This window comes from Dipodomys spectabilis, unplaced genomic scaffold (genome assembly GCF_019054845.1).
Source record: "Dipodomys spectabilis isolate Male_0828 unplaced genomic scaffold, ASM1905484v1 ptg000241l, whole genome shotgun sequence".
Taxonomy (NCBI): Eukaryota; Metazoa; Chordata; class Mammalia; order Rodentia; family Heteromyidae; genus Dipodomys; species Dipodomys spectabilis.
In genome coordinates, this window is record NW_024870918.1 from 5,980,873 (window position 1) to 5,994,207 (window position 13,335).

Sequence of the window (13,335 nt, forward strand, 5' to 3'; positions counted from 1 at the left end):
TAAAACTTAAATATGGCTTTTCTTAAAACACTTTTTTCTTTTCTTTCCTTGATATAATTTAAGCTCTAGAAAAGAAAACAACAAGAGCAGCATATTATGAAAGTCATGGATGAATAATTTCTGAGTTCAGTGAGTGACTTATTGTAGTGGAGTTTACTTCATTGTCTCTAAGGAGATCACATAAATTATCAAACCATCAGGATATGCAAGTGAGAGGCTCGTCATTCATGATTAATGGGAAAGATACAACCTGAATGACTGAATCAGGAATGAAGCAGTATGCAATGGTCCTCTACCTCACTTACAGCCTAGGGTCTCAACTCATTTATGGTGGCTTTTAAAACATGCCAATCTCAGATATTTAAAAAGGAGGCTGTGTTGGTCCACAGTTTCCCTCCTCTTTTCTGGGCCTGGGTTTCTGGCTCCATCTACAACACAGCTGTTTGCTGTGGGAACTATTCCTTTCTCTGGATACAGAGAAGGATTAGATCATTAAGCAAAGGAAAACAGCAACCATCTAGCAGCACCTGTGCAAATTTTATTCAAGGAAAAATAAGAATTGGAAAAATGTTCTCAGGTTGTAGCATATCTTTGATGGTGCTTGCAATAAATCCCTGATCCTTTTCTCTCTTGGAGTTAAATACTTCCTTTACATTGTGCCACTTAAACACACCCACTGTATGAAGATAAGAAACAGGAAGATAGTCATGGCCCAGAGTATGTAATGGGAACTCTGGGTCTTTACCCATTAGACTATTTAACCTACTCTGTTATGTTTATGCAAAACATCCCCCACTGGCACCCAAAATCAATTTAACTGTAATAATAAATGCGAATGCCATTATCTAGACATTGGACTATCCTAAGGTTATCAATAAGGAAGTAGCACTTTAAGGTCTGCTTTTTTTAAAAGCCATAATTTGAATGTGAAAATCCTCTTTTGTCCAAACTAGTTTATCCATACTAGCTTGAAAGGGTGGGATATTCTCATGCAGGACCATATGCATACTTACACAACGTGTCAAGTAAAATGTGGTATATGGATTCCAATGGGGTGATTCTTTTGAAACAAATAATTCACAGTTTCAACAAAATAAATACCAGGAAGCTGGAACATGTTAAGGGGAGCAGAATGAGGTCAAAGAGAATGGGAGGGGCAAGGAAAAGGAGAGCGGAATCGTGGGGTGAATGCAGACATGACAATCAATGTGCACATGTGAAAATGAAACTAGGGAAATTGAAAGAATGGGTGAGGTTGGGAGAGATGGGGAAAAATGATGAAAGAGGTGACCTTGGTCAAGATGCATTGAAACCCTTTTGTACAACTACTTAAGGATAATGATGGTGATGATCATGATGATCATGATCATGATGATAAAGGACTCTCAATTGTAGCATTCTTCGGAATCACTACATGGAGGGACATTAGAACATGTACTGCTGGCCTCACTTTTGGGGCTTTAGATCAGAAGATGGAGAACTGAGAACTTTTAGTTCAAAGGTAAAGCGATGCTAATGATCTTGGTCTAGGCACCACCTTGACAAGCAATGCGTTTGCATAGGGATGAAGGGACAAGAGAGTTTTGCTAGTTCCAACAAGAAAAGTGAAATCTGAGATGTGTCCTCTTGCAGGACACAGCCAAAACTCTCCACCACCTGACTGAAATACCCATGAGCAATGCATTTTAAGGCTGAAACTAAACATTAGCAAACCTTTTCTGTAAAAGCGATCTATGCCAATAGCTTCAGTGTTGTAGGATGAGCTCTGTTGCAATTAGTCAACTTTGTAGTTAGAGCATGAAACATTCAAAGACACTATATTCAACATGAACATGGCCAAGTTAAAATAAAGCTTTATTTACAGCCATCACCACAACAAAAATAGATGGTATGCTAGACCTGCCTCCTGGATCATAGTTTGCCCACCCCTAAGCCTAACTGATGTGGTTAAAATGATTCACATGTGGCAGCATCTGCTAGTGTAGAAAGCCCAATATATTTGGGGAAGAATAAGAATCTGATCAAGTGGACCCTAGATTGGGTAAGGAAACTCGTTTTTTTCTGCCAAGGGCCATTTGGATATTTATAATACCACTTGAAGGCCATGGAAAATTAACTGTACAGGCAGATGGGCCATCGGCAGTCAAGGAGAGGCATATGAGTGTGTCCTGTCATTCACCCAGTGATTTTGTGGACCTTCTATATTGCCTGTGGGCCCAATGTTCCTCACTCCTTGTGTAAGCCAACCTTGGACAAACGTAGGTTGTCGTGATTGCTATGTTAGCCATTATTAGAAGAGAAGCACTCTTGGAATTCAGTGCCCTCAACCCTGCTATTGGGAAAGCTATAAAAACATGCTGCCGCAGACAGTGTTCACCCCTGTAACCCTAAGTACTCAGAAAGCTGAGATCTGGAGGATTGAGGTTCCAAACAAGTCCAACAGGCAGAAAGTCTATGAGACTCCATCTCCAATTAATCATCAAAAACAAACAAAACAAAGCCCAAACTAGACTGAAGTGTGGCTCACGTGATAGTATGGCAATCAGGAGCAAAACAAAACCAACTGAGAACACAATGCTTTTGAACACAATGCTTTTGAGTTCATGCCCCGGGACTGGCACATCCATTCAAAATGTGCTGTTACTTTATTTTACCACAAGTTTACTGAACTACTGAAAATTGACTAAGTACATATTTAGGACAATAATTTGTCCTATTATGAGCTAGATTTTATTTTATATTTGTTTCTCCCTCTCTGATTTTCACAGAGGGCTTGTTTCACAGGTGGCTCGTTTTCTCCCTCGTTTGTAGGATATTTGTGTGGCTTGTGAGAGGCACTGAGAAGCAGAGGGTGCCTGAAGATAAGCTCTTTTCTAAAAATCAAAGCTTGTGAATGTCTTGGGAAGGACAGAAGGGAAAGCATGTGACTTTGATGGAAGAAAGGTGGGACAGGTGAAAGGGGAAAGAAAGTGTTTGAGTCTGGGCACTCGCAGCATTCCTGATGGCTTACTTCACCTATCAGGTCACACTGGCCACTGGTGCCCCCCCCCCTCTTTCCCCTCACCAGCTTCCTCTACATCTCCTTGGTTGCTTCTTCATCATCGACCTGACCTCTAATATCTCCCTTGGTTCTCTCCTTGTCTCTTCTCATCCTGTCTTTCTGACCATTGTTTAAAACTATAGTCCTTTCTCTCCACTACATCTGATGCCCATTCTGCTTTATCTCTCTCCTTAGCATTTGTTTATCCACTCTATCTATCTATCTATCTATCTATCTATCTATCTATCTATCTATCTATCTATCTATCTATCTATCTATCTATCTATCTATCTGTCTGTCTGTCTGTCTGTCTGTCTGTCTGTCTGCCTGTCTGTCTGTCTGTCTGTCTGTCTATCTATCTGTCTATCAATCATCTATCTATCTAATCTATCATCTGTTTTATGTTATATATATGCTGTGCATTTCTGTGTTTATGCATATGTCTTCATATAAATATATATGATATATAACACATATCACCTTCCTATATTCTATATATGATATATTATTATATACTCTATGGTATATTATAGTATTATATATGATACACAACATGATATATATTATGCTATGTGATATGTATAATATGTAAAATGTATCATATATGATATATATCAAATGGTATATATAATATATATTAGATAATTCAGAATAGTATATATTTCTTATATATTCTATACAATGCATATCATATATTATAAATACAATATTACACATTATAATATATTACATATTATTACATACTATTAGGTCTAATACATATTATATATGCTATATAAATATGTAATAATGTATTATCCATTACATATATCAAATACAACATAGATGTTATATGTTGTATATTGTATAAATAATAATATATAAATAAAGAAAGTAAGAAAATAATGTCCAACATACAAGGTCTATGTTGTATTTTTGTGTGCTCTTCTCTATCTGCAAGTTCCAGCAATGGTGGGAAATATCACAGGCGCCTTGTCTGAGTTGGTCTTCTCTGAACTACACCATGAAATGTTAACCTGAGGCTGCTGAGCCCTGGGGCCCTTGATTCAGTCACAACAAAGATCCTGTTGGCTTCACTTTCAGGGGAGCACCTGCTGAGATCTGAGGATCGCAGTTCAAAGACAGACCAGACAGGAAAGCTGGTAAGACTCTTACCTCCAGTCAACTACCACAAAGCCGGAAATGGAATTGTGGCTTAAGTGGCAGAGTGCTAGCCTTGAGAAAAAAAAGCTCAGAGATAGCGCCTAGGCCCTGGGTTCAAGCCCTAGAACCAGCACAAAAACAACAACCACAAGATAAAACCAAACCTACATGAAGGGAGTCTTGGAATGACATTTCCTTGAAATAAGGAAAATATTTTATCCATGAATTTATAAGCAATAAGCCACTCTTCCTACAATAATACTCATTGCTTGAATAATAGGAGCAAACAAATCAATGGGACAAAGCAAATCCTATTCATACATGTTGACACAATAGAATCTGAGCTTGGTAAAGTGAATGTCCTAATTCTGCACAGACTTCTCATGTGGAATGCCATGTGCCATGGTTGTGTGCTTTGCAACCTCCCCCAGGATTTCACCATAAACTTTCACAGGCGGCAGAGCCAGAGCGCACTTCCTGTGTTCTCCCTCGGGGTAGAAGAAACACTGCTTAATGAGGAAGGATTCAACTCAGATTAGTTTGATGACCAGAAAAGCTGAGTCTTCAATCCTCACCTCCCTGGGTTTACAAGGATGTATCTGTTATTCTTTCCCCACCCTGCCTCTTCCCAGCAGGCACTGCCCACAGAACCCCATGCAGACCCAGAGATGCCAAAGCTCTTTAGAATCCTCGACTCCCTGCCTGAGTCTGTAGGACTTAAGTGTTTTACTGTCCGGTTGTGGCATGCAGCCCTCTGCAGAGCTTTTGAAATCTGCCCTCCGATGCAGAACTGGGACAGCCTGTTCAGTGAGGGAGAAGGGCTGCTTATTTATTTCAGCCATGGGTGCCAAAAGAGAGAGAAGAATCAGCTGTTTGCTTGTTTGGCCATTACGAGGATAGACAACCTTTCATTTTTCTCAGGGCTTAATGATCTTGAGCTCAGTGTTCCAGGTTAAAAGGTTTTTATTTTGTGAAAATGATGACAACTTTATTAGTTACACCCAAGAGCACTATTTCTGGTCACTCTTTAATACTCTTCGCTTGTACATACATTTGTTTCAAGGGCTTGAAGTGCTTCAAATAATACTATGAAGGGATTGACCAATTATTATAAATCCTTGGTAGGGACTTCGAAGCATGTTGAGATAAATCCTCTGGCCTTAATCATCATAAGTAAATTAAAATCTCAACCAATCAACATTTTTTTTCTTCATGGCCCCTAAGGAATAAGATATGCTGTTTTCTCGGAATATATGTGATATTGTTGACGATGGCAGAAAAGTACTTAGTCAGCACAAGTTTTCCATCTATTTGATCTTTGTCTACCTTTCTAAGGTTAGCTATTCTAGCCTGAAAAGCAGCCATGAGCAATTCTTACTTCAGGTAAGCGAGGTCATTGTCATCCACACCATGTAAATGGCAATACTGAAGCCATCATGGTACTTACTGGCTGCTACATAAAATGTATTCTTAGACTATTAACTTTCTCACTTGTTAACATGGAAATGAGTTAACAGGAATTGTGATTTAAGAGGAACACTGTCCAATTATGAGTAAATGCACTCATGAACATGACTTACAGATACTGCTAGTGGTCTTTGCCTGTACACATTCCCATTCATTATTTCCTCCTTGAGTCTATCTTGTGATTTTATGTGGCTTTATTTTCCACCTTTTAATAGCTAAGCCCTTCTAGTATGTGTGTGTATGTGTGTGTGTGTGTGTGTGTGTGTGTGTGTGTGTGTGTGTGTGTGTGTGTGTGTGTGTGTGTGTATGTGTGCTGTCCTGGGGCTTAATTTCATGGCCTGGGGTGCCATCTCTGAGCTCTTTTTGCTCCAGGCTAGTGCTCTACCACTTTGAGCCACAGCTCCAATTCCTGTTTTCTGGTGGCTAATTGGAGATAAGAATCTCACAGACTTTTCTGCTCAAGCTGGCTTTGAACTGTGATCCTCAGATCTCAGCCTTCTGAATAGCTAGAATTATAGGCATAAGCCACTGATGCCCAACCCCTAAAAACCCAAACTGAAAATAGGGCCAGGAACATGAAGCATTGATAGCTACAAAAACAATTTCTTGAGTTCTCACTTGAATGTGCTAGGAACTACAGGATGATGAAAATGGATAAGACACAGGGTCTACACTTTAGGGTCTCACAATCTGTAGGTGATGAGCGATGGAGCAGGAAGATGGATAGATAATCACTCTATCAAAAGAAACCGTGCTGTGGGCAGACAGTGGTTTAGATAGAATGGTGTAGAAATATGGAGGAGGTGAAGGTTGGACTCTGAGCACCACAGGAGGAAGGGAAGGAAGGAGAGTTTTGAGCTGAGATTTAGAGGGAATGTAGGTTGTGGCCAGATAGGTAGCTTATGGGTATGGTATTTTAAAAGGAAATAAAGAATGAACGGGGAAGGATGTCCACAAGGGTTTATGATAGCAAAAGAAGCTAGCCATGTAGCCCTTGAGAGACTTAGTGATGTAACAAGGAAGAGATTGGGTTCCCCCCGAAGGTCTCTACTATGGTAACAATCTATTATACCTGACCAGCAATGGCATATGTCGCTGATCATGAAACTAAAATGCCAGTCAAACATTCGCAACCTAAACCTAATGTGCTAGGAGATCCCATAGTTCTTTCTTGCATGTCAGGTGGCTAAAAGATGTCATCAGAATGGTGAGCAGTTGCCCTGTTCAGATTCATTTGTTTACAAAACTGTCTAATTTGTAAAAAGCAGTCTCCTTACTGAAGAAGAGATGGCTCCTCATTGGAGTTGGAAAAGGGTCAGGGAAAGAAGATAAGCAGACACCGTGAAACATGTTTCACTAAGATTCACAAATCTTCACAGATAGAGCAGCATAACGGATGCCTTGCCATCAAATGACAAAGGAGGGTTGAGTCTCTATTGTGTCCCTCACTCAAAGATAAGGGGAAGCCCTCCTAAAAGGCAGAGAAAAGTCTGAGCAGTCTGTTGGAAGCATCTTAAAAGTGGCAACTCTTCATCTCTGAAGTCAACCCATCTAGATTTGGGTATTGATAATTTGGTATTTGGTCTTCTCCTGGGTTGGTTTAGGCAGAAGATTCAGAGGATGGTAGGGCTGCACAGACTACTGCATCCACCAAAGGCAAAAAGATGCTCACATCATTTGCTTGTAGGACGTATAACTTTATGTGGTTTGAAATGCGGGATGTTAGTCTGTGAGCACATACTTAACCCCTTCCAATGTTTCAAACTCCTTGAAGTTCTACTAGGCTTTTTTCTACATACGGAGTTGTTATTCCTTTCATGAGACAATTATGGGCTCAGTGATGGAAGAAGTTCATGTCATGATTATCCCAATGCATTTGATGATGGTGCAATGATCAAAAGATGCCAGTGATGACAATTGAACGTCCCTTTGCCTTCCCAGCCTCCTTCATATATTCTCAGGCATAGGATGACAAAGGGAAGTCCACGAGTCACATGAAGAAAGACTGTAGCCATGGATACACGATCAGGAGCTCCTCTGTTTGTTTCCATTCTACCCCCACCCCAACTCCATCACCTCCTGAATTTCCTCCTCACATTACTTCATCATCATCTTTCTTCTATCCACCATCCTCTACCCAAAGTCTTTCTTGATGATACATTCAAATAAACCAGTACTTAACCCTAATCTGATAGAGAGCTGGCAGTCACATAATTGTTGAAAAAAATGCTGACACCCAAACTAGATAATCGAAATAATGAGATAACATTTCTATGAATGGATGAGAGGATTAAGAGTATCTGAATCGCATCAGCCCAGATTAGCATCTATCTTTCTCTGTAGTTGGAGTCTTAAGACAGGGACATAACCTCTTGAGCTGTCCCTTTACCAACTAGAGAAAAAGAGATGATTTCTACCTTGAGGCACCTTGGGGTATATCAAAAGAGACTGGGTATCTTGCATAATGCCTGGATGTGAATGAATAGTTATTTCCTCCTAGTCGTAGTCTAGTAGTGTTGTCAAGCTGTCCGATATGGAATCTTTCGAATGGCAAGTAATAATGAGTCATTAATGTCTGAGGTGGTTGGGTGTCTCAGAAAAGACAGAGATGAACAGCGATCACAGGGGAATAGTGGTGTTAGGAATTTGCAAGAGGAAATGAAGGCTTTTATGGTTAATATTCTTGGCAGTGGCTTAAGAGGAAATTTAAGTTGTCCATTAATTATACTTACCAATTGTGTCTAATTGGCAACTACCCCAAAATGAATAAAACAAGCGGGAGTCAAGAGAGAAAAACGGCAGGCATCCTGTCAAAAAATAAAATCTTTGAATTTCTACAACCCAATGGATGGACACGTATTTATTATATCAGATGGGCTACTCAATCTTTATAAATTTTATGTGTGACTGCAACCTAGTCAGATTCAGATCTATGCAAAAGATCAAACGTCTTAAGTCTATATATAAACATCTTATTAAAAATCAACATTCCTTCTGCTGAATGAAGAACTCTTCACTATACTCTTTTAGCCTAGAATGACTACAGATGGCCAAAGGGTTGAAATGAATTCAGGTTCCATGCCTGTACCAATGCTTACCACTTAACTATCCCAAGGAATCCTAAGTTGCAGTTTTTGAAAATTTGAGTCCTATGTTTTCTAGAACAGGACAGAACAGGAACTGGATTCCATCCCACTTTCCTCTTAAAAACCATTTCTATGAATTCTGGAGAAATATTCTCAAGTGATGAACTTCATATGACCTAGAAAACTAACCTTTCAGAGGCTAATCTTGATTTTTTTCCTTTAAAGAAGAAGTCAAAGAAATGCCAAGGTTTCATGAAACATGAACAATGTCATTTACTGGATAAATTCTCTATATTCTGTTCACTACTGGTCAAGATATATAGTTAGACTTGAATTGGTGGATAGGTAGGTAGGTAGACGGATGGATGGATGGATGGATGGATGGATGGATGGATGGATGGATGGATGGATGGATGGATGGATAGAAGCATGGATGAATGGAAGATGGTGAATGGAAGGATTAGATAATGAGATAGCTAGCTACTTAAACAGACAGATACATTGATTGTGTATAAATTCTTTTTTCCTCCTTTTCTAATTTGGCTACTCTACCCTGAAGTGGAAGAAAAATTCAGTGAAATACTATGTTCTAGGTTTCTAATTTGCTAGTCAAGCTATCTTTTGGCTAAAGGTCCCAGACAACATTCCTATTTCAAATCCCTTGAGGGAGAATCCCTAGACACTCAGGACATTCTGCTTCTGTCTTCACTTCATTCTCTAGATACAGTCTTCAAGGATGACCTCAGATTCTTCCTTCATAGGATCAGCCGAGACTTCTAGACTAGCCTCGGGCTGGGAAGGTGGCTCAGTGGTAGAGTGCTTGCCTTGCATGCATGAGGCCCTGGGTTCAATTCTTCAGCACCACATAAGCAAAAAAAAAAAAAGCCGGAAGTGGTGCTGTGGCTCAAGTGGTAGAGCGCTAGCCTTGAGCTGAAGAGCTGAGAGACAGTGCCCAGGCCCAGAGTTCAGGCCCCACGACTGGACCCAAAAACAAAACAAAACAAGACTAGCCTCTACTTGTGGCCATTGTTGGGAGGTAGGAGTTGGGCTAGGGTGAGAGGTATGGTGTTCAGTCTTTAAGGAACATCATTTGGGCATTTCTCAGGGCTGGCTTCTTTTATGGGGGAACCACATAACAGTATCTCATGGAGCAGAGGATATAAGTTGGTTCTTCAGAGTTCATAAATAACACACCAAGAGTAATTACTGTACATTTCCCAGAAAGTTCCTAATTAGTATGCCTCTGAGAATACAAATTAAGTTTGTGCATACACAGTCCCTTGACTGGTCTACCACTATGTATGGTAATTAGGCCATTTGCTAAGTACTATAAGCAAGGCTTTAAAAGAAACCACCACACAAACTTTCCCAGAAATTTAGCCCAAGCATGGAACATAGAATCAAGTTAAAAAATAGGTGCAGCTACAATTTTTCTGCAGAGGAAATAGCATGCTAGTATTTTCAGTTTATTCTTCCCTGGTTATCAAAATCAAATGATCAAAATTTTAAATAACATTTCAGTGACAATCAAGCAGGGTAAAAATTAGTGGCATAATTAAAAATGGAATCCTAGATAATAGATATGTATTAATTGTGTCCCTAGCTGTCTTAATATTTCCATAATTACTCTTCAAGACCCAGTAGAGAAAATGGTCTGGGTGTGTGTGTAGGGGGAGCATCAGCTTTTTTTGAAGTAGCTTTCCCCATTTGCATGTAAAAGTTACAGAATGAGATGATATAAATAAAATCCACCTACTTTACCATGCAGCTCTTTGAGTATAGAGATGACATAGACCCGAGTGGTATAGATTACACACACAGGCTTCTTGGGTCTGTCACTTAATGAAGCTAGATGATCTATACACATCTATCACACACATTGTACTACTTATGATTCTGTATTTTGAGATAATATCTTCCTGCATATCAATCTGACCATAAAAAGGAAGCAATGAGCCATATATTTTCCCTTGTTATTTTGCTGTTCCGTTTCCTGACAAATGAACTCTAGTGCATGTGTGCTCCTTATGCATGATAGGGGCTGAAGTTTTGCTATGCCAACAGAAGCTAAAGGAAAAAATTAGCGAAATTCAAAGAAGTTTAGATTACACGCAAAGTATTAAATTTATGACGTCTGAAAGCTTTTACCTGTGCGGCTAACAATCCACTGGCCCCATTCTGCCTGTCAAATTGACTTGAAATCCCTTTGCTAGGTAATTCCTATGAATATTCCACTCAGAATTTCTTTTATGTGAATTCTTAGTGTATTTTGTATCATTAGAAGACATTTAACACTTTACTGCTCTATAAGGAAGCCCTTTGAATACAGAGAAGGTACAGAGCACGGAATATAGGCCTGGCTTCAGATACATACAGATTCCATGGATCTGCCACTTAGTAGCAGTTTGACCAGGGTCCTATTGCTGTCCTCAGTTTTCTTACTGGTCACTGGGAAAAATACTGGCACATGCTTCAGGCTTGTAGGAATTAAATCAGCTAATTTTTGGTAAATCACTTAGAGTAGCCATCAACAAACCCTAAGTGTTGTTTTCAGATTTATAAGACAAGGTTCTTCAAGTACAGTCTTTGTAGGTGCACAAGCCAATCATTTTAACAAAAGAGCCTAAAAGAAATGATGTCAAGGGGAATTCTGTAACCAAGTAATCACTCTTCATGCTAAATGACAGATAGTTTGAGTTCTCGGTTTTACCATGTTTTGAAGAGCAGAAGAAATGTGACATGCTTTGCCTGAATGTGAAACATCTTAACGAGATAGTAAGGTAGGTAGTAGGATAGTAGGATAGAGATGGAGGGGTTCAGTTGACTGGGGAAATACTACCATGAAACTCCCTTGTGTAACTAATACGTGCTACTAAAAATCTTTAATGAAGTATGATAGGGTGAAGAGTATATTATAGATACTTTTTACCATGAACATATGGACAACATCGAATGAGTCATGCTATAATGGGGAGAAGGCAGATGGAATTTGGGGTGCCCAGAAGCATGATAAAAAGAAAGCTAGACAGTTGTAGGCCTGCTAGATTGTTCTCCTGGTAGAAACACACACCCAGGGCACTTTCAGTCTCCTCATTAATAATAACATGACATTGGTGTTAAGGATGAAGAATAAATTTAAATTCTTTGGTTATTCATCAGCTGCTTGGTTATTTTTTTCCAGAGGACTGATGAATTGATTTCTGATTCAGGCCACTATCAAATCTAAGCACAGAATCGGTTACTCTGGGCTCGTAATTGTGTACATATTCTTTTAATGTCAAATCTGAAAACATTTTCTATGTGTTGACTTATTTTGTCTTAGGGGTAAAAACTGCTCAATGACTGAGGTAGGGAGGGAAACAGGTGTGTGAACACAGCTGGTTTCTTTACCCACAGGTCAATAATATTAAGTGTCTGGGTAGGGAAGGAAGCAGTAAGAGACGGGTGAAAGACAAAACTTAAAAAACGAGTGTATAACATAAACCACAAATACTCTAGTAAACAATAGTGTGGTACAGTCAGGATTTTTGCTAACGAGTACTTTATGGCTACATGGGGGAGGTGGGTAACTATGTGAAATGACCAGTTTACTAATTTGTTCCAGTAAAGTGGCATTTTTACCTATGTTGTGTCGTACACTATCATTTTGTATGAACATAAGAAATGTTCAAAAAATGATGCACACATATGTGAAGGAGGAAGGAAGGCACAAATGTCCTATTCTCATTCTCATTCTCTCTCTTCCAAAAGCCATTTTCTGTTCATTGTCCAAAATAAATGTAAGAGCCAGGAGCTGGTGATTCACGCCTGTAATCTTAGCTACTCAGGAAGCCGAGATCTGAGGATCACCATTCAAAGCCACCCCATTAACCATCAAAAAGCTGGAAGTGGAGCTGTGGCTCAAGCATTAGAGTGCCAGCCTTGAGCAAAAAAGCTTGGAGACAATGCTCAGGCTCTAAGTTCAAGCCCCGGGACCAACACAAAAATAAATAAATAACTAGGAAATAAAAATAAATAATAAATAAATAGGAAAATTTTAAAACATGACATGAAAGAGTCATATTCTGCTGTCTCTCCCTACCTCAAGTCTCACTGCAAATACTATTTGTTCACTTATGTCCTGTGGGGTATTTTATAAGTACATAAATAGCTAACTGATGAAAAGTAAATGTGATTATACTAAGCAAACAGTTGCATGTTTGTAAAATAAGCTTTTAACTTTAAGAAAATACTTCTAGATATTTTCCTGTTTGTACTTAAACAGAATTACTATATTATCCATACTACTTACAATAATTTCAGATTATTTTAGAGTCAGCTTATTGATAAGTGTTTATTTCTGTTTTATTACGGTAAATAGTTCTACAGTAAGTATACACAGAATAAACTCCTAAGCATAAAACTACAGGGGAGATCAGCCAAATTGTTTTGCCAAATAGAGTTAGCCATATTTGCACATCAAAATATATGAATAAATAGTTCCATACATATTTATTTAAATAAACATTCTAAATGCCAGTTTGATTGCTTTAAAATTGTATTGCATGTGAATGAGATAGAATCTTTGAATTTTCTTCCTTCTCATCTTCCCATTGATAT

The 13,335-nt window shown here is 38.9% G+C and overlaps 1 protein-coding gene across 7 annotated transcripts in view; it reads right to left on the reverse strand.

The window, feature by feature from the left end:
• Positions 1-13,335, reverse strand: part of Trpm3 (transient receptor potential cation channel subfamily M member 3) — a 277,889-nt gene that overhangs the window by 210,203 nt on the left and 54,351 nt on the right. For all 7 annotated transcript variants that reach the window (XM_042699329.1, XM_042699328.1, XM_042699330.1 and 4 more), the window contains exon 7: positions 8,383-8,457. In XM_042699329.1, the coding sequence (XP_042555263.1) occupies positions 8,383-8,457 (75 nt within the window). The remainder of the gene's footprint in view (positions 1-8,382; positions 8,458-13,335) is intronic.